This window comes from Sinocyclocheilus grahami, unplaced genomic scaffold (genome assembly GCF_001515645.1).
Source record: "Sinocyclocheilus grahami isolate Dianchi unplaced genomic scaffold, SAMN03320097.WGS_v1.1 scaffold688.1, whole genome shotgun sequence".
Classification (NCBI taxonomy): Eukaryota; Metazoa; Chordata; class Actinopteri; order Cypriniformes; family Cyprinidae; genus Sinocyclocheilus; species Sinocyclocheilus grahami.
Genome location: NW_015505867.1, coordinates 590,735 through 616,557, shown reverse-complemented (window position 1 = coordinate 616,557; position 25,823 = coordinate 590,735). Strand labels below are relative to the sequence as shown.

Here is a 25,823-nt window from a genome sequence, read left to right as displayed (position 1 = left end):
TTTTGAGAGATCCGTTTCTGGTTTTGATGGTCATTATATTGCACTGAGCATGCGCAGGCTAAATCCGGGTCTAAAATGATCCGTTTCGGGTTTTGTGCTGCGTTTATGTTATAGTGAGAGTGCGCGAGCTTCAGTCCTTTGAGTTTCAGTTTTGAGAGATCCGTTTCTGGTTTTGATGGTCATTATATTGCACTGAGCATGCGCAGGCTAAATCCGGGTCTAAAATGATCCGTTTCGGGTTTTGTGGCACGGTCACATTGTAAGTGCGCATGCGTAGCTCCATGATCCGTTTCGGGTTTTGGAGATTCTTGTGCGAAGTTTCGGTCCTTCAGCGCGCGCGTCTCGTCTCGCCTCCCCTTTGCAAGCGCGTTGTTTGGGCGGTGCACTTAATAAAAGCAGACATCGTGAAGTCCACCATTTTTTTCTGACGATTCCCGTTTCCACGTATTTATAAAAGCGAGCGTCTTTGCTGTGCACTGATGTCGGTGGGACTGGAGTCTGGGTTTTCTAGCGAGGAGGTGCTGAATAGTCGCTTCCCTCTTCATCGCGCGTGCAGAGATGGAGATGTGGGCGCCCTGTGCTCGCTGCTCCAGTGCAGCACAGATCAGCTGGCTGTGGAGGACTCTTTCTACGGGTGGACTCCTCTGCACTGGGCTGCACACTTCGGCAAGGTGCACAGTCGAACTCATTTATTAAGCAGCATGTGTAATTAATTGTTATCTAGCTATAGTGTGCACGAAAAAAATCATACTCGATTAAACCATTATTTGTTACTCTCCTTAATAAAATGCAATGCATTGCACCTTTCATTTATTCATGCATTTTCAAAGATTTTCAATGCATTTTCACATTTTCAAAGTGACACTCACTGATGCGGTAGTTGAACGTTGCGCATATCAGTGGACGAACTGCAGACGGGTTTGGCTTGATCTCTCTTTTTAATCTGCTTTTCCATCTTTTAGTTTAATATTATTATTTAAAAAACAAAAAGCTTGTCTTGTGATTATAAAGCCGTGTTGATTGTAAAAGAGCAAAACGGAGACGAAGACAAACTGACCCGTTTTCATTTTAGTACTTTGGGGCGGAAATATTTATAGGAAAGAAATTCAGTAGTTAATGATGAGAACTGATCAGGTCGTTTTAAATTTCAACAGATAAGGCGTCAGGAATTAATGTGTTTATACACTTTTTAGTTAGCAACTTTCAGTGATTCAAAATTACAAGTAACGGGAGTTACGTAATCAGATTACTTTTTTCAAGTAACGAGTAAAGTAACGCATTACTTTTTAATTTAAAAGAGAATATCGGAGTTACTTTTTAAAATAAGTAACGCAAGTTCCTTTTTTTTCCAATTTATTGACTGACAGCTCTCCTGTCCCCATGTTGAGAGAAATCAGAAGATGTTACTGTAGTTCTAAAATAAATATTAATATGCATTAATTCATCACACTCACAAAAAACACAGATTCAGTATTCCTCAAAATGAATAAAAATAATGCAACTCATAATATGCAATAATTAAATGTTAAACAACACAAATATCCTTGTATGTATTTAATCCCATTCTATTTGCTTCTGACCTTCGATGATCCAGTTCAACCGTACTAATAAGCACAAATTACTCTAGACAAACACTTGTGTGTGTTTTTTTTTATTGCTGAATTGTGTTGAAATCTCTTCTGCATTCTACTGTACGGACGTAAATTTACTTTCCCTTCAGCCTGAGGCGTATTCATTTCACTTTTGGTGTGAAAAGGCTTTTATATTTGCCAAAAATAGAACTTTTTTTATTTTAAAAACAAATTGTAATGCATTACACTGGTGATCGCATATTCCATTCAATAATATATCAAATACAATGCTAAACGAACAAAAATATGACATTGCATTTATTCATTTGGTTTAACGTTGTTTATCTAATTATGCTTCTAAGACCGGTTTTAGAAGCGTAATTAGAAAAAACACAGTAGCAGTTCTTGGTTCATTTCAGGTTGGACCCGATGAAGTACGTTTCAACTGCTTTCACTCATTCAATGAGTGTTTTTGATTCACTAAAAGAACTGACTCACACGTCTGGTCGTATTTTGTCCGAGTATTTTTTTCACAAGTGTCGTTTTGCATTGACACCTGTGGGTGTAGTCTTTCCTCGGGTAATGGGGTTGAACTTCAGGTTTCTCTCACTTTCTAAAGAGCTACATTATCTGTTATGTGGCTGATGTGTTTATTCTCAGATATCTTGAAGTTACCTAACCGGATGAAGTATGAGAGTCAGCAGGCTGATATAAACACCAAACCCTAGGTTTATTTTTAGATGTGAATTACTGAAAAGGGAAAGCATTTTCTGCATTGCATTGACTTTTAAAGCTCCACAGGATGCGTGCATTTCAGCCTTTCAAACTTAGAGGGAAATTCCTCTGTGTATGAGCTTGCTCAACAGGGTTTTAGATCAAACTAGATTTTGCCAGTTGAATTATTATGGCAAATCTGATATGACTTATGAAAATAGTCATGAGGAAGCTATACATCTCTGCTCTGGTGCCACTCCCACTTGTTGTGTGTTGTTGGCTTTATCTGGATGGTTGACATGTCAGCATGGGAGTGTCTAGAAATGGTTTACGGCGCTGTTGAGTAGATGAATAACAGGAAGAGTCTGAGTGAAATTTGAGATTTTGCAGGAGTGATCAGCATGGAATGTTGAAACCACAGTAACCGTCTTTCATGTACTAAATGCTTCCAGTATGTATCAAGTGCAATTGTTTTCTTACCCAGTTACATTAGACCAATATTTAGTCCAGTCAGTGTTGGGGAAAGTTACTTTTAAAAGTAATGCATTACAATATTGCGTTACTCCATAAAAAAAGTAACTAATTACGTTACTTAATTACTTTATATGGAAAGTAATGCGTTACGTTACTTTTGCATTACTTTTTAAATCTGGACAGGGCTTGCTTGTTTGTTTTTAAAATAAAAAAGTTATATTTTTGGCAAATATAAAAGCCTTTTCACACCAAAAGTGAAATGAATACGCCTCAGGCTGAAGGGAAAGTAAATTTACGTCCGTACAGTAGAATACAGAAGAAGACATTTCAACACACTTCAGCAATAAAAAAGACTTATTAGTAATTTGTGCTTATTAGTACGGTTGAACTGGATCGTCGAAGGTCAGAAGCAAAGACATTGGTTAATAGAATGGGATTAAATACATAAAGCATATTTGTGTTGTTTAACATTTAATTATTGCAGGTTTGCGTCATATTCTGAGTTGCATTATTTTTATTCCTTTTGAGGAATGCTGAATACTTTTTTTTGTGAGTGAGATGAATGAATGCATATTCATATTTATTTTAGAACTACAGTAACGTCTTCTGATTTCTCTCAACATGGGGACAGGAGAGCTGTCAGTCAATAAATTGGAGAAAAAATAAGTAACTTGCGTTACTTATTTGAAAAAGTAACTCCGATATTCTCTTGTAAATTAAAAAGTAATGCGTTACTTTACTAGTTACTTGAAAAAAGTAATCTGATTACGTAACTTGCGTTACTTGCAATGCGTTACCCCCAACACTGAGTCCAGTTGGATGATTAACAGAAGTGCTGTATAACCCTTTCAACTGAGGATAATGGACCCTTTTACAGATTGTGATGACAGTTATTAATGTAAATCTAGCAAAGATTTTTATATTTTTTGTTTTAAAAATGTAAAATGTATATACATTTCTAAGATTCTGCTACAAAAAAAATAGTGAGTGAGTGTTTCTAACACACTGGCAAATTTGACATCTTTCTTCTGACCAATGTAATCAATAGTGTATTATTATCATTATTATTATTGCTAATGGAGCAAATTGAACTATATATATATATATATATATATATATATCTCTCAGGGGCGTTTCCTCGAGGAGGCAAGGGAGGCAGTGCCTCCACAAAATATTGGATGAGAAAAAAAAAAGTTTGGTGGGGGGGTAACTGAGAATGAAAAAAGTAAACAACTCCTACTTAGATATAACCACTTTGTTACGTCAACATAGGACTTAAAATGGCATGAAAACATGATCTGTGGGTTTTTAGTTAGTAAAAGTAAATCTCTGCGTCTGTGAATATTTAGCCTTTGAGAGTTTGATGACTGATGACCCGAAAAATTAAAAAAATAGTTCAAAGTTAACTATTAAAAAGAATAGTTGAACATAAGTTCACAAATAAAATATATTGTTTAAATTGTTACTGCCTTGAGTTATTATTTTGGAATATATGTAAAATGCTTAAAAACATTAACTTGATGAGATTCATACGTGGCTTTAATAAATAGAATATTGATTACATTGTAAATGTAAAATTATGAAATAGATTTTTTTTTCTTCTTATTCGGATAGTGTAAGTAGTTTGTAATGTTGTAGTTTCTATTCACCACTATAGAAGTTTACCCAAATATTATGACTTCTGCTACTGAGAACCACAGAAATGTGCAAATGGTCCGATCCATATTTACTTTGAAATATATTTAACAAAAAAGAAAAAAAAAATGCATTTGTGTTTTAGTTTAAGTATCTGCAATCCTGCTCTATATATCGACATCAGCATCAGCCATTGAAAGCCCCTCTCAGTTGAGCACTAATTAAAGTGTCCTCTCCTGTCTCCCAGCTGGAGTGTGTCATGCGTCTGGTGCAGGTGGGATGTGGTGTGAACTTTGTGACCTCTCGGTTTGCCCAGACACCAGCTCATATTGCTGCCTTCGGGGGTCATCCTCAGTGCTTGCTCTGGCTGCTGCAGACTGGAGCTGATATAAACAGACAGGTAAGACTTCACTGTGATATGAGATTGTGTATGAGACACACCTTTTTTAAAGGTGAGCATGCAGAACTGCTTTATTTACATGTGAGATTGAACAAACATGAAGTTATGTGAGAAAACAGAGCAAGAAGTGTGAAGATGAGGAACAATTGTTTTAGGGGAGTGATATTAGGCACAGCACAAAGCAGTTGTTTTCATTGCTTAGCAGTGTTACAGCTGGCCACATAATGTGCACCGTTTTACTGCAGCTTTGAATGTGATTCTTCTGATCAGAAATTAGACGTATTATCAATTTTATTAAAGTTATATTGTTTTTTTTCCCCTCAAGTCTTACATAACATAACATTAAGCTGTTAAGCATTTTGCACTGAATAATGAATATAAAAACATAAAATACATAAAAAATAAACGATAAAAAAGTTGCCATGCCATATTAGGTTAAAAACTGTAAATATTCTAACATTGCATAATATGTTATTTAATCGTAAAATACTGTCCAATTTAATGTCAAATATTTAAAGGATTAGTTCACTTCCAGAATAAAAATTTCATGATAATTTACTCACCCCCATGTCATCAAAGATGTTCATGTCTTTCTTTCTTCAGTCGCAAAGAAATGAAGGTTTTTGAGGAAAACATTCCAGGATTTTTCTCCATATAATGGACTTCAATGGTGGCCAGCAGGTTGAAGGTCCAGATTGCAGTTTCAGTGCAGCTTCAAATGGCTCTACACGATCCCAGCCGAGGAATAGGGGTCTTATCTAGTGAAACGATTGGTCATTTTCTAAAAAAAATATATACTTTTTAACCACAAATGCACGTCTTGCACTAGCTCTGTGATGAGTGTCTGCAAATTCAAGCATGACGTAATCACGTTGGAAAGGTCACGTACGGTTAGCTCTTCATCTGTGTACTCCGGATCAAAGAGGTAGGGTAGGGTAAAAAACTCCATCTCATTTTCTCCTCCAACTTCAAAATCATCCGACATCGTTGTTTTACCTTGTTTTGTAAATGGCGTTTGACTTTCTTTGCATGTTCGCTTTATAAACACTGGGTTGGTACTTCCGCCTACATCATGTGTGACCTTTCCAACGTGACTACGTAATGCGTGAAGTCGAGCTAGTGCAAGACGATCATTTGTGATTAAAAAAAGTATATATATGTTATTACATAATTTATAATGTTATATAATTTTTTAAAGAAATAATTTTTTTCCGTTTCGCTAGATAATAGGGGTGTCGAAATTAATCGTTTCTACGATGCATCGCGATGCAGACGAGGACGATTCGGTATCGGTTCAGTAATAGACCATAACCGATTATAACGTACTGACGCTTTTCTGATGAAATTTGTCTCGCACGTGCTTTGTCACGGTAGCATACAATGGCAGAGGGAGGCGAGACGCGAGTGCGAGTAATTAAAAATGCTCCAACTACTTTAAAAGCCGACATCTGGGCACATTTTGGCTTTTATGAACAACCTGGTAAGCAGTGCATCGTCGATGCATCGTGATATCGAATTCAACTGAATCGATGACATGATAATCGTAATCTTACCGAACTGTGAGACTGTGTAGGTTCACACCCCTACTAGATAAGACCCTTATTTCTCGGCTGGGATTGTGTAGAGCCCTTTGAAGCTGCACTGAAACTGCAATCTAGACCTTCTACCATTTGGCCACCATTGAAGTCCATTGTATGGAGAAAAATCCTGGAATGTTTTCCTCAAAAACCTTAATTTCTTTGCGACTGAAGAAAGACAGACATCTTGGATGACATGGGGGTGAGCAAATTATCAGGAAATATTTATACTGGAAGTGAACTAATCCTTTAAAGGGGTCATATGATGAGATTTCAAGTTTTCCTTTCTCTTTGGAGTGTTACAAGCTGATTGTGCATACATACTGAAGTTGCAAAGACTAAAGTCTCAAAACCAAAGAGTTATTCTTTATCAAAGTTAAGACTGCCACGCCCCCCTAAAACGGCTGGTTCTAACACGCCCCCACATATCTACCTCACTATGTGGGAATATTTGCATAATGCACCCAAATGTGCACGCAAAGAAAGGTGGCGTGGTTTCAGTAACCGCAGTTAGTGTTGATGCAGCCATGTCAGGGAGACGCTGTGTGTTTCTAGGCGAAAGCAAAAGCACTTTATTTGGCCTTCCGAAAGTAGATGCATTTAGGAATCCATTTGTGATTAAAAAAAGTATATATATGTTATTATATAATTTATAATGTTATATAATTTTTTAAAGAAATAATTTTTTTCCGTTTCGCTAGATAATAGGGGTGTCGAAATTAATCGTTTCTACGATGCATCGCGATGCAGACGAGGACGATTCGGTATCGGTTCAGTAATAGACCATAACCGATTATAACGTACTGACGCTTTTCTGATGAAATTTGTCTCGCACGTGCTTTGTCACGGTAGCATACAATGGCAGAGGGAGGCGAGACGCGAGTGCGAGTAATTAAAAATGCTCCAACTACTTTAAAAGCCGACATCTGGGCACATTTTGGCTTTTATGAACAACCTGGTAAGCAGTGCATCGTCGATGCATCGTGATATCGAATTCAACTGAATCGATGACATGATAATCGTAATCTTACCGAACTGTGAGACTGTGTAGGTTCACACCCCTACTAGATAAGACCCTTATTTCTCGGCTGGGATTGTGTAGAGCCCTTTGAAGCTGCACTGAAACTGCAATCTAGACCTTCTACCATTTGGCCACCATTGAAGTCCATTGTATGGAGAAAAATCCTGGAATGTTTTCCTCAAAAACCTTAATTTCTTTGCGACTGAAGAAAGACAGACATCTTGGATGACATGGGGGTGAGCAAATTATCAGGAAATATTTATACTGGAAGTGAACTAATCCTTTAAAGGGGTCATATGATGAGATTTCAAGTTTTCCTTTCTCTTTGAGTTTGGTCATACCGCCGACCCCTACAGTTTTCCTATTTGAAAGTATTTATGAAATTTGGCTTAAACCTATGCTCATTTTTGATGATAACCCAGACTCAGTCAACATTGGTTTACTGAGGCCCAGGGCCCTTCATGACTGTATATGTACTGTATCACTATTGTGTTTTCATGTGTGCAGAATGTAGAAATCCCCATGCGTATGCGTAAGCATATTTCTGATTATTCATATATTCTCCACCCCCACCATTAACTGGTGTTTTACAGCAGAGAAATGAGATTACTAGGCCACTGTTACATAACCAGTGATGTGTTCTCCAAATATAGACTAGTTTCTCATCCCCGTTGGCTCAGGCAGATCAACATAAGTCATTTAAGGGCATCGCCCGTCCCATGGACTGATCTCTTACGCAGTGTTGTCTTGTACTGCTCAGATGAATGTAGCTGGAGTGAAGCTTCCGAGTCTGACCCACATTCCTCTACCGTGGCGTGAATCAGTGATTCTGCTGAAAGGGCTGGCTGATGCTCAGACGCTGGTTTAAGAGTTTACTGTAGCTTTCTGTCAGGGTGCAATGTTCAGCCGGCTGATCCACCAGCTCCTAAATAAATGATGATGCTGGGTTGTGACGGAGAGATTGCACTTTCACTTCCAGTAATTTGGTGCTTGCCGCCATATTCAGCAGTCTGGGGAGTCTGCAGACACGGTGTTGTGATGGTTAACCAAAACTGTTCAAAATCATTTTCAGTAATTGACAAAGCTGAAATAAAAAAAAATATTAGAAATGTTGCCTTGACAACTAATTAAGATGAAGACAGTTGAAAGTACTAAAATTACTAAAACTGAAATAAATTCAAGCTAAATAGACATAAAAAAAAAAAACACATAACCAAATTACTAAAATGTAAACTAAAATTAAAGTGAATTATCTCAGATGTTAAATGATTAATAACTATTATAATATCAATTCGTAATAAATGCTTAAATAACACTTTGCATTATTGGCTTTTTGTAATTGATAAATTACATTAGTTTTGGATGGGCCCGACACAATTATTAATCCAGATTACCAATCATGGTTCACTTTAAATACATACTGTCATGCACATACGGAATTTTAAGCAAATAAAAAATAGCTGTAATATAAATTATTTCTGAAGAATCATTTGACACTCAAGACTGGAGTAATGACTGCTGAAAATTCAGCTTTGCATCACAGATTTAAATTCTATGTGAAAATATATTAAAATAGAAAACTGTTATATTAAATTGTATTCATATTTCACAGTATTACTCATCTGCTGTATGTTTAAATGAATGCAGCCATTAGACATGACTTTCAAAACAAAACAAAAATAATAGAAACTTTTAAACAAGTGTAAATACTCAAAACATATTTTAATATGAATGCTATGTATGATTTTGATATGTTCAAATATGAATAATATAATTTTACCCCTGTGCAATTAGTTTATAAAGTCTTAAAGGAATCATAATTATTGAATCATTATTGACTGATTCCAAGTTCATTATGAATAAATGATGATTTTATAATGTGTGTGTGTATTAAGATTATGCTGTAATGGACAGAAGCAAAACAATTAGAATGTTAACTTGTGTGACAAATAATCTTAAAACAAAGTTTCACAATCGTGACAGTCCTACTCCCAGCTGGTGCTTTAGATTCTCTCTCTCTCTGTCTTGTAGGACTATGTTGGAGAAACCCCCCTTCACAAAGCGGCCCGTGCTGGCAGCATTGACTGCATTAACACGCTCCTGGTCCAGGGAGCCAAGGCAGAGTAAGTCTTCTCTAACTGCTGCTCACTCTAACTGTATCTCTCTCTGTCCCTTGCATCCATTCAAATGCCCCACTGGTGCTTCATTTAAGAGGGGCTCCATCAAAACAGAAACATTGATTCTCTTGATTGTAAGGCTTTATATTTCATTTCTTCCACTGCAAGACAATACGGGAGCAAGACACTATTTTAGTGAGACCGTATTGAACCGTATTGATTTCCCTACCCTTCTCTTGACAAATGAACCCTATTGTCCTGAGTGTTAGAAATCTTGACTGGTTTTCAATCTCACATTTTTACTTGATTTTAAAGCCTGCATGCATGAGTTACAATTGAATGTCAACTATAATGTTTATTATCTCTTTATTATGCTTTTACTTAATACATTAAAGATTTAAGCCACGAAAGTGAGGCTGTTACAGTTTGTACCTACAATTTTAAGGGGTGTTGTTAAGCATGACATGGAAAATGTTGAATAAATGGATATGTGCGTATCAAATTCATTATTATATTATATTATCAGAACAATCTATTAAGTCAATGTTTTAGCTGATTTTTTCTTTCTTTAGATTTTAAGATTTATTGAAAAATGTCAGCTTATAAAAAGTTCTGGATCAATATAGGCATGTTTACTGTTAGTATATTAATGTATTTAGATGAAGATTATTATTATTAAAAAAAAAATTTCATTTAAGTCGGTTCGTTTTGACAGGGCAAAACAATTTGTAAACATTAATGAATTATGTATCATGAACTAACAATGAACAGCATTTTTGCCACATTTATTAATTTAATGTTAATCTATAATTATTTTGTTCAATGTTTTGTCAACGATGCATTATGAATAATTATACAGTTTGAAATGTTAATTTAGTACATTTTAGTATATGTAAACATGAACATTAACCAAGATTAATAAATGCTGTTCTTGTATTGTTCACTATTAGATCATGATACCGAATGCATTAAGTGATATATTAACTAATATCAGTGTTGAACTTATACACAGCTAAAAATGTGATTTTGAAAAGTGACCTAATACTCAATCCATTTTTAAATGTATTTTGATGGAGCTCTTCTGAAATCTGTGACCAGATTTGGTCTTATTGCCTAAATGTGAAATGTATTCTGAATTCAGTAATTTGATGATCTCTATCATGTCTTCCCTGTGAGGTGCAGAGGTAATATCCTTTTTGTTTCCTTCACTTTTTGATTTGAAATGTGTTGCCATTACAAGGTTGCAAACTGTTGCACATTTCCTCACAGCTCAAAAGCAAACAACAACTATTGCTATTTTACATTGTTGCCAAGGTTTTCTTTTCCTTGTTGAGAGATAAGATGAAATGAAGTGTGTGAGACCCCTTGGTGTCAAGGGGGATTTGAGCTCCATTCAAAATGTCTCTGCAGTGTCATTATATCCCTTGTAATAACATTTTTATTGCTTTTTTTTTCTTTTCTCAGTTCTTTCTAGTAATCTAATAAAAAAGTGGTCAAAACACGGTATTCTGTTTGAAGTTGAACAAAAAATAATGCATCTGATTTGATTCTGATTCGCAAGCTCTCGATTCGATTTGATTCCTGATTCTATTCTCCATTTTTTTTTTTATTAAACTCAATGAATATAGTTTTAATACAAATGGTATTGATATTAAAAAAAAAAAAAAAAAAAAACACTTTCTGAACACCGTTTACTACATGCCTTCTATCATCTGATTGATTGTTTATTTTTTTTTGCCAGTAATTTTTCCTTGTTGAGAGATAAGATGAAATGAAGTGTGTGAGACCCCTTGGTGTCAAGGGGGATTTGAGCTCCATTCAAAATGTCTCTGCAGTGTCATTATATCCCTTGTAATAACATTTTTATTGCTTTTTTTCTTTTCTCAGTTCTTTCTAGTAATCTAATAAAAAAAGTGGTCAAAACACGGTATTCTGTTTGAAGTTGAACAAAAAATAATGCAAGAGCACACATGAACAGCTCTGTTTGATTGTGAAATTTTGCAAACATAAAAACTAGGGAAATAGTAGCCACATATCTATAAATATATAGTGTTCATCAAATGCCAGGGGTGTCCAGTCCTGCTCCTAAAGGGCCACTTTCCTGTAACGTTTAGTTTCAGCCTGCCAGAACACACCTGACTGAAAGTTTGTAGCTAATCTTATATAGGGCTGGGTATTGATGTAGATGTCCTGATTTGATTCTGATTCGCAAGCTCTCGATTCGATTTGATTCCTGATTCTATTCTCCATTTTTTTTTTTATTAAACTCAATGAATATAGTTTTAATACAAATGGTATTGATATTAAAAAAAAAAAAAAAAAAGAAGAACATCAGTTTACAAATGGTGTATTAATAAAAAGAAATGAAGAGCCACAGACCTGTATTTTAAACTTTTTCTTTTCTTTTCTTTTTTAAACAATAATAGTTGCCTATAAATAGTTTTTCTTATTTTTTTCTGTTAACCAAATGAGGGCTTAAAACATTCATTTAATTTATCCTTTAATCAAATGAAGATTAAACCCTTCATTTTTTGGCAAACAAAGTGCTGCACAACAGGTTTACTGTCAAAAAGAAAAAAATGTGTGATTATTCCTTTTAAAATAAAGCTTTATTATTATTATTATTTAGTAGTAGTTGTAGTATTAGATTGAGTCTTTCATTCTACTGCACAAAAGTAATATATGTTTGTCACAGTTTCTTCAAGTTAAACCAAACGTTTATTTTGACGGGTTGCTTGTGAAGAACTTGCAGCTGCTGTGTATGTGATATGATGGCAGTTTTAATCAAATTAAATGGTAAAATGCTCATGAAGTGACTCTCAGAGTAGCTCTGGAGATGATGTCCGTGTGTTCATATTGTTGTAATAGTGAGACGGCAGGGACTGAAAATATCGTTTGCTATTTGACATACTGTTCTCCAACAACTTGTGCATGATTTAGATTCAGGTTGGTATACACAGAATTTATTATAAAACATGATATTGACTTTGCAGAGGGATTGTGAAGGAAGCTCTTGCATTATTAATGTTGATTATTTTGCCTACAGATCTCCAGGATGTTGCAACAAGGTATAACTATACAAGTATAAGCTTGTGTATGTTTTGAGTTGACAGCACACACATACTGTGGCGCAGGAGCGTTCTTGTTGCTCATTCTGGAGAAATGACTCTTGCCATTTCATATCTCTTGACAATGAGAAATGCCACTTGGGAATTCATTGAGGCAATACTTTAATGATGATGGAGGACATCCTGAATAACTGGAAGGGATCTGATGTTCCACAGAGACACATACATGAAACCAACACTTTCATTAGTGACTACAATGCTATTAAATATATTTTGGCTCAATTTGTGTAATTTAAAATGAAATTTTAAACTTGGATTATAGGATCATGAAATATGCAAGTCTAAAATCTATCGTACTTAAATGTGGTTAGTAATTTGTGTGTTTTTTCATGCATTTTAAATGTGTTTTCTATGCTCAGCCATCAGTTGACTGAGGTCAAACAAAGTCCTACTTTGGAAAGCAGAGGTCTGATGTGTTTTGTGGAACAGCAGGTACAGTAATGGGCTTGCTAGTGTTTCTTGCAGGCTTTTGGTCTGAAGAACACAAGCCTGCAGAACGCACTACAACTGCAAATTCAGCCTGCAGATGATGTTCTCCTCTTTTGAATGCCATATGGTTATGGTCAGCACAACATACATTAATATCATTTGTAACATTACGTTAATGCCATTAATTAAAACTGGTGACACTTTACAATAAACCTTTAAGTTGTTAACATTAGTTGCATTTTGTGTCATGATCCAAAAATACGTATTATATTAATGATTTAATAATCTGTGTTAATGATAATTTATACAATTAGTATTGTTCTTTTGTGTCCTTAATACATAAATATGAATGTACACAACTTTAAAATGATAAAAATTGTGTTTGTATATTAATTATCATTCACATAGATTAGTAAATGCTGTTCTTGCATTGTTCATTTCAGGATGCCTAATGCATTAACTAATGTTAACAAATTGAATCTTATTATAAAGTTGTGCAATAAAACTATTAAGATAATTGCTACATTGTGTGAAAAAAGAACAATTACAGTTATGTGCAAACTTTACAGTATACAAATGACTAGAAGGCTGCGTTCTGTTATTGTCATTTGGTAGTTATTTAACAGTTCACTAAAAATACAAAGCAGTAAAAAATACTGGGAAAAACAATATTGGGAAAAAAATGCAACGTAAACCCACTTCTTCAGTTCAAGGCTAGCACAGATTTCGTCACTTGATGTTATTCTGAGTATAATATTTTCATTGCGAATTGACAACACAATTCAAAATTTTACTTATGTATATGATATGTAAGAGAATCTTTTTAGCATTTTAGCTAGTCTTTAGATTGAATAGTTTATGACCTTGTGTTAAGGAAAAAGAGAGAACCCCTCACACACCTGAAGTGTTTCAAACAGTTGTCCAGGAAGACACACAGGCACAAAAAAATAAAAATCTCAATCTTAAACAGCTAATTCAACCACTGTTGCATTCAATCACCTATACGTCCCAGTGGTACTATACCTACCTACTGTCTAAAGTATATATACCTATAAAGGTATATTTCACTTGATAAACTTTTATTTTCAAAAACAAATCTGTGATAGAAGTATAAATCTTATGAATGACAGACGTTGTATTGCTTTATCCATGAGTAACATGTGGCATTCAAAATTACAAAGGAGAAACATTTTGGTCTTGGGGATCTATGGGTTGTTTTTAAATGTTCAATTTCTGTTAGTGCATGTTGTCTTTATTGCCCTATTGGAAATGCTTTTGAGATAGTGATGAAATGTGTATTTAGCAACCAGACAAATAGGAGTGTTGATGTTTGTTTTTATGGGAGTATGAACAATGTTTCAAAAGTCTTACAGTGGTAGTGGCACTGAAGTCCCAGTCAGTATTAAAGCTGATGACAGCTATAGTGTGTCAAAAAGGCATTTATAATATAGGCCTAGTTAGGAGATTGAGAGGAGCGAGGGTTTGGGGTTTTATTTTGTATTTTAAAAAATCATTTAAACTTCTTGACTCCTAGAAATATTATTCTTCCTTTGTTATTTTTTTTATAAAAAAAATAAATGAATAAAAAATTAAAATAACAATAAATAAAAAAAATTAAAAGCAATTTTTTTCCCCATATTACAAAATCTGGAACCCCAGCTAACAGGATTTAAGTTGAGTTAGTTTGATCCTTCCCATCAATGGCACAACACACAAACACCACAATTGTCCTGTTCACAGTATTACCAATATTATACATTTAACACATTTAGAACTGATCTTAGTAAGGAAGCAATTTTATATATATATATATATATATATATATATATATATATACATATATAAAAATAAAAATGTATTCTTCAAGATCTTCTTGAGGGGAAAAAATGCCAAACTGGATGTTTTATCTGTTTCTTCCCTACATATTTCTAGTTTTTACTTTAATTGATTTCTTGAGACCTGAATCCAGCTGATACTTTTCTTTCTGAAGAAAACACGTCAGCCACCAATGAAAGTTTTCTCTGGACGCTTGACAGTACCACCATATTCCTACCTTAAAAGTTGGCAAAAGAGCACAATTTCATTGTGACGTCCAGAAGTTATATTCCTTCAAGATTTCATGGACTGAAACCAAAATAATGTGAATGGCATAGAGAAGACAAAGGAACTTCCAAGGAGCTAGCATTAATTTATTGCCCTGTTGCTGGAACTATTCCTCCAGATCCCAGCAGACTAGAACTAGATTTAAATTGAAAATGTAATCGCTTATATTCAGCTTGTATTTTTAATGTTTTAAATGTCCTCTGTAAAATTCCCGAAAAAGATCTCTAAGACAGTGAAAATGGAGCACTTCCAAGTTCTGCTTGAATCCTCAATCATCAACTGCACAAAGGTGTATCTTCCTCTGAATATGTTTTTCTTTTTCTATTGGACGTCTCCAGACAGACTCATTGTTACCTCAGTTCCTTGATTCTGTTGTTCATGGCTTAATGGAAAGACTTCCCCAGTTTTTAACTGTTTGGTGGATGGACACACTACATGCATTTTCTCACTGAAATCCTGATTCTTTCTTCACTGAAATGTCTTCAGTAATTTCATCTTTACCAGACATGTCGACTCTTCATTGCCTGCCAAGTTCAAATAGCCAAATCCTTTGAAGAAATTTGCTTTCACATTTTCTTTCTTCTATTCTCTCTCTTTCTGTGATACCGAAATTTTTGCACTCCCTTGTCCTTTAAAGCCTCAGGGATTCTCAGGTTGGTTTTGCATACACCTCAATAAATTCACATTGTTCAGCTTCTTATGTTCTTTACCTGTTATGTACACAGCTTCAAGTGTAAATTTTGTCTTTTATCTCTCTTTATTATCTAGTCTAGTGGAGATATTTCAAATAAAACATCCAGTTGAAATTACCAGGTTTGACCCAATGTCCTTTATAAATTGTTTAACTGTCCTTAATTTAACTTAAGCACCAAAAGTATGCTGTGCCTTAAAAAGAATATGAAGTCATGTCGCACCCATGGCCTAGAGTTAACTCTTCCACGTTGAGCCATCAAGCTCTTGCAGACGACACTGAAAGTCTGAAAAGAAATGACTGAAACAAGTACAATTGCTCTTTATCAATTATTGTCCCTTCAGTAAAGTAAATTAAATGGGGGAAATACTGTTTACGGTTTACTATAAACTATTTAAAAACATAGATCCTTTTTGAATGCATGATTTTTTTTTTATCTGTTTTGTTTTTCATCAGTCTCCCAAAGCCCTCAATCCAAAAGTCTGGCAGGAGAAAGTGTGGTTCAGGTAGGATAATAGTAAAGGAAAACAGGGTAGGCTTAAATATCAGCTGGGTTTGCATTACTAGATCTTCATAATATGAATAGCATTACTAGTATTTTGTTTTAACCTGTCTGCATCTTTTATTCTGAGACTTTGTTCATAGACAAACTGTTTGTATTTACAATGTCACCTGTAGAAGTTACCCTATGATATATGATTACCTTATGACAAAACATGTTCTTTTATGAATCATCTGTCACCTTTGTCCTTATGAAAGTGGCATGATGACAAAAGAAATGGAGATTGCATTTTGTTAACTGTTACGGCAAAATTCTAGAGAACGTCTACACATCTCAATGTTTTTGCAGCTATTGAATTCGAAATGACTTGACTTTTTCAAGTAATCCTAGAAAAGGGGGAGAGCATTCCAAATAGACACTGCTGACTCACTCCAAGTTCCCTCAACGAAACTGCACTGTTGTGGCATTAGGAGTGTTCTCACTATCGCTCCCTTCAGTATCAACACACTGGCAAACTGTTGAGGTATTTCATGCGGTGATTGGTTTTACTGATAGGATATTTTGAACTTTCAAAAGACAACATTTTTTTTGTTTGTTTATAATTATTAGATGTAGTTTTTTGTTTTTTGACCTGCATGCTTTGCTTAATTGTGCCCTTAAATCAATGCAGTTGATGTATATTTATTTCCTATATAATTTCAATGTTTGTAGTTTTTTTATTTTTTTATTTAATTTTTATTTTTTTGTAGACTAACCATAGGACGTATCTGTAGGACAGGTCTAATCAGTCCCTTCTTAGTCTCGTCCAGAGTAATCATGGTCTGATGCTCAGGAAGTTATGTGTCAGGGCTCAACCAATGGAAGGGAATTTATGAAGCAAAAAAGAAGAGTAGCAAAGCATATCAGGAATGAAGAAACAAGATGAATGCTTCCGTTTCATTATTTAAATAAAAATGTCATTCATTCACCAAAGTGAAATCGTCATTGTCACATTGATTACCGGGAAACAGTGGCAAACCTGGCAGGTCTAATGTGTGTATGTAAACCTGACTTTTTATGTAATAATATCATCTGACTTTAAGAATATTGTCTAGATTTAAAGGGATGGTTCACTCCCAAAAAAGAAAGAAATTTGTCATTAGTTACTCACTCATGTCGTTCCAAATTTTTGTTCATCATTGAAACACAAGTGCAGCTATTTGTAATGAAATTTCTGTCCCTCCATTGAAAGTCACTTCCACCAAGACATTTAACACTTGAAAAGGTCCTAAATAGTTTTTAAAAGTAATGCAAGTATTCTAAAGAGACATGATTGCTTTGACATTAACAGATTTCATTTATCCTTTTATTCACATATAAACATTGATCAGTGCACATACATAAAGAACATCCAATATGGTAAACAAAAGCTCAACTGTGCATGCTTGATGCGTGAGAATGAAGCTTGTGTGTCAAGCAAGCATATTTGAGCTTCTGTTTCCCAGGATTTTTAATGGAGGGACAGAAATATCTCAGGTTTCGTTAAGATGTCATCATTTGTGTTTCGAAGATAAACAAAAGGTTTGTAACGACATGAGGGTGATTCTTCAATGATTTTAGCAAATGGCTGCAATATAACAGAGTGAAAAATGTAAGGGGGTCTGAATACTTTCCGTACCCACTGTATGTTCAGCTATTCTTTTTAATAGTTAACTTTTAACCGTTTTTGAATTTTTCAGGTCATCAGTCATAAAAGCTCTGTAAATATTGGTCAAAGATTCAGAGATTTACTTTTAATTTCACCAAGCTGATTGATTACTCACTGAAAACTCCCACAGATCATGTTTTATTATATCTAAGTGTGTGTGTTATTTACTTTTTATTTTTTTAAATGAGTCTTCCCATTAACACCATTATATTGGTCATTCAGACTGATTTGTGAATGCACACGAACACAAGAGGCGGGATTTATCGCATGAACCAATCACAGCCAAATATAACCAGTCACATCCAATCATATCGCGATGGAGGCATTGCCTCATCTTACGTGACTTTCCACCATTCATTCTCAATTACCCCCCACCAAACTCACGGCACGGTTTAGGGGGTCTGTTAAAACTGAATGGGCTCAGGGGAGGCGAGAGAGACACGGACTCCTGCTGTAACAATTTGCTATTTCGTTAGATTACCTGATACAAACTTCATTTGTCATTCAGTAAAGTAATGTTTACCAAGAGTTGTGATATAAAGACTGTAATATGTGTGTATATATACAGAGTTGTAATATAATTTATAATATAAATACCTATTTATATACAGATTTAAAACCCATACATTTTGAGGTCATAAGCAGCAAAAGGAACAAATTAATCTGAATTTTATTTTTTCCTATGTATATAACAGAAATACTCAAGTCACTCACAGAATCGGGCCCTTAAACAACAGCGGATAGTGTGAACTGTTAATCAATTGTCCATATGATCATTGTGTTTGTTTTGGTAATTATTTCAGATTTCTTGCACCTAAGAGGTTCATTTTCAATTGAGACCTGCCAGGATGGACAACGCACCTTCTGACCCTTGTTACAAATGTCTTTTTGGCATCAGAACATCTGAGAAGCATTCATTTTTTTCTTCAGATTTGGGTAGGAAGAAGTGGGGAGGGTATGTTCAATGAAAAATGTTTGATTTTTACATTATTTGCTGGAAATTGTATTATTTTTAGATGTTTGGTTTTAAACATGTTTTATGTGTTGGAATGAATGTGTGTATGAACTGTTATCTAGTTAGAGATTTAAAAAAACATGTCTGAATGATTATTGTGATTTATTATTTATTTTATTTTATTTGTAATGAATCCATGAATGAACAAACCTTTTCCTGAAGCTGAACGCAAACCCCTTCGTGAATGTCACTCAGTGGTAGCGCATACAGGAAATAAGTTAAATTGTATAGTGCATTTAATGATTGTTACCTAATGATGATTGGGCATTGTTAAAATATATATTATATAATAAATTTAAAATATTTATGAAATGCTTTTTGCACAAATTTCACAGATTCATGAAAATTAGATGTAGGCTTTGGGGGACTGCCAGCATTTTCTTAACAAAGGCTACTGGCCGAAACGTTGGTTAATAAATAGCCTATGCTTAAGTGAGTGTGCAGATGTTCTCTTTCAGCTACTATAATAATAACATGGCGAGTGTCGTACGTCTGGATTTCATTCATCCAACACACATTCACACTATATAGAACATACTTATAGAGTATAGAACAGTTGCAAAGTTTGTTCCTCATCAAATGTAGCATCTTCTTCTCAGACAAATATGGGATTTTTGATGTAGCCATGTGCTTATTATGGGAAGATTTCATTCTCTGCAGATCTACCATCGGAGACAGTCATCTTGGACCATGTGCCTTGAAAACCAGTCACGTTACAGCCTAGACATCACTGAATTGCTTTTGAAGTTGTATGACAGCCAGCTGCTCTGCATTGGATTCAGTAATGTTTTTTTAATGGCAAGTTGGAATGTGGATTGATGTATAGTAGGCTTAAATTGCTTGTTTTATCCCCAGTCAATTTAAATTGCAGTTGGTATAAAATAGTGTTAGGTCAAACAAATCTTCTAATTCAAGCTTTGTTACTTGTAAAAATAAAAATAAAGAGTGCAGCAAAAGCTGGCAGTTACTCAAAACCCATACAGATACACGTGTTTGCTTATAAGAGAGAGCATAACCCACATTTTAAAAGTGATTAAAAAAAACACTCAGCACATTATTGGTGTCTGTAATAAATTCTTTTGGATTGTCTGAGGTTAGTCTGTGTGTATGTACTGTATTGCGCTGCCAAGAGTCACATTTCTGTATTCTCACTGCATTCATGGTAGACGTGCTAGCGGGAGCTCCAGGGGTAAGTGTAAACGCTGTTATTTTGCCCTAGATTTTGTTCATTCATGTATTCTGTTTTCTTCACTGCAATAGAAAATGACTGTTGATGCCAAATACACACTCTTTTCATGTCACATTTTAACCAGGTATGCATCTCACATGACCCGTGAATGCTTTATGGTATCGACGTTGACCATTGGATTAAATCTTTCTCTTAAAGAAGCCAGGATGCTGTTCTCTTTAACTCCCTCTACTGTTTTCGTCTGTGAGTGTTTAAAGAAGAATTTCCTGATCCGGTCTTGCTTGCCTTTTCGCTTCCAAGATGTCCTCTTTCAACCATAAAAATGAAGATTCGTTCATCAAAACCACTTGAGGATATGAGGATATCTTTTTTTTTCTTTCCTTTTAAATCAGAAGATCGGCGTGATATTTTCCTTCAGCTCACAGCTGTGGTCCGACCACAGATTTAAGAAGACCTGTTAAAACGTCTGCATTCTTCTGTCTACAGTTATTGGCTTCTTATTGCCACTGTTTTTACTATGTTTGTTCTGGTGTGGCATTCTTTTACTTGGTTTTGAAAATGATTAAATGAATCATCTGTCCAGTTCATCTGTTGAGTCGAAGAGAATTCTTGGAAAAATCATTTGGCATTGCCAAACCTCTTCTCATTTGTTAGTCATTCTTGTGGAAATCATAATCTCTCCACTTGCCATCGACAAATATTTACCGTTGACTGTACTGTAATAGAAATATAGTTATATGTATTTCTTCATATATCGTGTTCTTTGTGTGTATGCTTCAGTAGTTTTTCATTTTCTATTGCAGTTGAGACCTCACAACATTATAAATGTATTTAAGTGATATAGATGTTCAACGATTTGTCCAATTTTTTTTTACCTTTATTCAAAAACTGCAAAAATAATTTAGAATATGAAATACAGAAAGGGAAACTGTGTGTGTTTGTGTGTGTGTATGAGTGCTTTGCAAACATTTGCCTTAGACTGGCAGTGTTAACACGCTAATTTTATCATTGCGCAGCATGAGAAACGCTAGTGGACTGACCGCGGCTGACCTAGCCCATGCCCAGGGCTTTGAAGAGTGTGCCCAACTCCTTTTCAATGCCCAGAACCAGCGGCTCAATCAGCTTAACGGGTTCTCAAACAATGGCTCTGTGTGTTTTGGGGACCGCAAGCTAATCCAAGAACGGAGCATCCTTAATGGGGTTCCCAGCCGAAAAAGGTCTCTTGATTGCATGGAGTCTAATCTAATTAAAAAGGCCAGAACAGATGGTAAGTCTTGACTGAAAATTTAAAGACATTTGTATGATGAACAGTTTTGATACTGCGTTGGGTCGCCACTTGTTAACGTGAACGGGTCATTGCAGATATCGGTTATCAGCCGATGAATGGAGTAAACGGATCCAACGGAGAAGACCTGATGGAGAACATGCACATGGAGTTTGGCGAAGCACTGAGTACCCCAGGTGGGAACCGACCCTTAAATGGATCCCTGCCTCTGGGTTCCAATGGCTACATCAGTCCAGAGCAGGACCGGGCTGTCCGAATGGAGAGCTCGTCCTCTCCAGTCCACAAAGAGTCAGAGATCTTCACCGTGACCTCAATGCAGATACCATGTCGTTGCACTAACTCCTATGCCTATTTGTAGGAGCCTTTGCCATGGCTAAATTTAAGCTCTTTTGGTGATGTGTCTGGGAGGGAAAATAGTTTAATTTGGCACATATCGTATGTATAAAGCATTTGATCATAAGTTGCTCATACCACTCCTTTTATCTTTTGGTGGTATGAACTTTGTTTTAAACTGTGTTTTGCTCAATAGGAGCAAATGTTGAGTTCTGTTTTTTGCACAATAACTTCCCTGAATGCCATTTTAATTTTTTTATTCTGATTCTAATGCATTCCAAGAGCAATTAAATGATTTAGATGTTTTTCCTTCTCTCTAAAGTAGTTGCGTCATGTAATGAGGCTGTTTTATGCCCTGAAATCTATACTTGTAAAGTATGTCAGTGTTTTTTTTTGTTTCTCAGTCTTAGTACGACACTGATTTTGCAGTGAATTGCATTTGCCCAGCCAAATTTCTGACCTTGAGTTTTGTAACGTTGGATTTTGGTTTAGGAAGTTGGTTAATACTTTGCATATGAGTGACCCATATTATGTTCCTGTTAAGTAGCAAAAAAAACAAAAACATGATTCCAGGTTAATGTGTGTGTGTAGGTGTGTATATATATATATATATACACACATGTTGAAAATATAAAATATTGTGCATTTTATTTTCCTTTTTTTAAATTTCTTAAACATTTAATTCTCTTGTTCTGCCAAAGCATATCTTATCATGAATGTATAAAGTACATCTACAGACCTTCGCTGTCAGCTTTCATATGTGTGTTCTTGTAAGGAAGTCTAGGTGCTATTCAGTCACTTCTTTAATCTTTTTGACTAAATTAGGTTGTAGTTCTTCTTTCTTTCTGTTGCTGTTATTGCAGTGTTTGTTGAAGAGGGTCTGTTGTTAGATTTATTGTATCAACAATCAAGTTTTAGTCAGGTTATTGTATGAGGGTAAAAGTATTTTTTCCAGCTAATGTTTTGCATAGCATTTCATATGTAGTGTAGAAAATATTTGCTAAACTAATTAAGTATGATAAGAGCTATGTATTGAGACAAAGGTGATTCTTTGATTACACTGACTTTCTATAAATTAATATACAAATCATCCTTTCAAACAGAACAAATGGCAGAAAGTTTGCATTGCATATAGATTAACGCATGATTTCCTACTCAGAATGACAAAGGACGTCTTATTATAAGTGCACATTAAAACACCGGCTATGTGTGACACTGAGATTGAGATATTGAGATAAAAATACTGTTCATGTAAAGTAACAGGATGCCTAAGATGGATGCAAAATGTAATTTCTATACTCATTAAATGTTCTCATTTAACAATCAGCGCTGACTCTTGAATTTGTACATATGAATAGTTTGTAAGAGCATGTTAGCAAAACTGAAACCACTTGCAAGTGTTCATTTAATACTGTTTTTCATAGATTTAAATGTAGCACACATGTACATCATCAACATGTATTGGTGGTTTACTTCATTAACCACTGAACTATTTTGCTGCTTTTACACTTAACATAAATGAGATTAAGAATTAGCCTAATCCCTGTTATTTAAATGTAATAAATATGAAATCATAAGGCAAAATGTTTAATGTTGAAGCTAATGTGTGGCAGTGTGCCAGTGCTATGTTTTTGTAGAGCTGAGCAATATGGACTTTAATCTCGGGTTCAGATTATGTAAACCGAGCTTGATGGGTGATTTTGAAAACCCTAAACTGAACCATTTACAGAATATCTGTTAAATGCCCACAAAAGGATATTAGCGATGCAAAATTCAAAACTTATTGGAAATTGTTGCGCAAAACAAAAACATTCAGTTAAGAATGAAGGAGGCATTTTTAACTTTCTTTAATTCATTTATAATTCATGTGTTCTCTTTAACAGCAGGACTCCCATTAAACGGACATTGCCATCTTGTGCAGCACCTCAATGGAGGTGGCCTGATGCACGGGAACGTAAATGGGAATACAACCAAGGTTGAGAGTGGTGATCATATTGGGAATGTGGGTGTCTCCTCACATCTTGGTTACTTTGACAATGGCCTTCATTTTGGGCATCATAATGGCTTGGGAGATACGGCTGAGAACATGGAGGACGCCAGCAGTCAGATAGAGCACCGCAAGTCAGTCAGTGTAGAGCAGCAGTATGACTTCAACACCATGCACCTCTACCATGGGTGTTAGGACGTCCCGTCCAGACTCGTATGCCTTTATATATCCATATAGGATGTGCTGAATTGCTTTAAGTCCATATCCTTTGAAATGGACACTGTATTTGTATTTGTGTTGTAAAAAAAAAAAAGAGCAGTTCTTTTTTGAATTTCTAATTTGGGTCATTTCATTCAGTCATTTTTGATGCATTTGTAAGGACATTTATCAATTGTGCCTGCATAAAATATAATTGTGTATTGGCATCTCTTTCTTATATAGTAGTTAGAGCTGTGTGTGAATAAAATGGTTTGACTGAATCATTTGTATGTTTTGTTAACTCACAACCTCCACCTTATTTATATGTTTTCTTGTAGTATGTATCGTAGTGTGTAGGCTAGTATATAGTGAGGATTGGGTTTTTATTGGTTTTACTGACCTGTACATATTTGGTTGTATTTTGTGATCTACCCACTTCTAAACTAGCCTACCCTCTTATAAATTAGAAAGTATCAATATCTAACTTCCCTCCTCCTGATTATTATGGAATATATCGTTTAGAAAGTGAATAAAAACTGAACAGATATGAAATATCTTTCGGGTCAAAGTGCAGTAGGGTCGTCGTCTCTAGCACTTCCCGCGCTTCGCCGCTAGGCGGACACTGACCTCACTCCTCCCACAGAAACCTCTTCCTCCACCTGAGACCGTACCAACGGCTAGAAAATAGGGGGATGTCGGCCATTTACGTAGTCGGAGACGAACATTTCAGGCGAATCGTTGGATTATTTCTCTTAAACCATAAAGATTTCAAACGAATTGCGGAAATATTAATCATTATGTCTTTAAAAACAAAACATAAACTGTATTTATATACATTTTTTAATTTTCAGTCGCAAACACCCCCCTGTGTGGGACAGATGGTATAGCCGTGTCTAGTGAAAAGACGTATTTTACTCAGAAAGAAATATTAATCATCAAGTGTTGTGACGTACACGGTTATTTTAGGATTTATTATTATTAGAGCTCTAAAAATAATCGCTGACGGCTTTTTAGTGTAGTTAAAGATGTCTACTCCAGCTAGAAGGCGACTCATGCGAGATTTTAAGCGGTGAGTAGCTGTAAAATGGTAGATGTGTTTGGTTTGGTGGAATAGCTGCTAGCTAGGCTAGTTAGCTTCATATCACCCAGTTCCGTTGCCGATTATTAAACACGATATAAACGATTAAAATACGCCATTTAATAATGTGCGTATCGTTTTTAGTCTGTCGGGAGTATCACATTGCCTGTTTACATTGTGGGTATTCATAGAAACTCTACATTTATATTAGCTTATGAGCTAGCTGGCTAGTGTGAGCCGGTTAGAGAAGATATTCAAGCTTGCCTTGTCTGAATGTGATTATGATTACAATTTTAGCCAATATCTTTGTATTTCTAGTCATTTTCATAAGGTAACCAGAAGCCACACCTTGTCGTGTAATAATCCACGGTTTTGGAACCGAATGAATGTGACTGACACTGAAATACAGTGATGATTGAGTGTTATGTGGTGGTCCCGCAGGCTCCAGGAGGATCCTCCAGCCGGCGTCAGTGGCGCTCCGTCGGAGAACAACATCATGGTGTGGAATGCAGTTATATTCGGGTAAGAAGAGCGCAAAGCCGACTGATCGAGTCGAGTCTGCGCCAACCAGCAGCGTGCTGTAGCAGGGTTCCCACGGTCGTGGAAAACCTCCAAATATGAGGGGATTATAAAATCGACATTTACAGACCTGTAAATCTTATGGAAATTAATGATATACTTAAATATTA

At 35.4% G+C, this 25,823-nt stretch overlaps 1 protein-coding gene across 1 annotated transcript; it reads left to right on the top strand.

Annotated features, from left to right (window-relative positions):
- The first annotated feature begins 312 nt into the window (after positions 1 to 312).
- On the top strand, positions 313 to 24,210 carry LOC107559511 (ankyrin repeat domain-containing protein 10-like). Its single transcript, XM_016243371.1, has 6 exons — positions 313 to 671; positions 4,642 to 4,794; positions 9,424 to 9,515; positions 21,270 to 21,520; positions 21,616 to 21,714; positions 23,755 to 24,210. Exons 1-6 carry the CDS (start codon positions 480 to 482, stop codon positions 24,051 to 24,053), a joined length of 1,086 nt encoding a protein of 361 aa, XP_016098857.1. The 5' UTR covers positions 313 to 479; the 3' UTR covers positions 24,054 to 24,210.
- Positions 24,211 to 25,823: the final 1,613 nt, after the last annotated feature.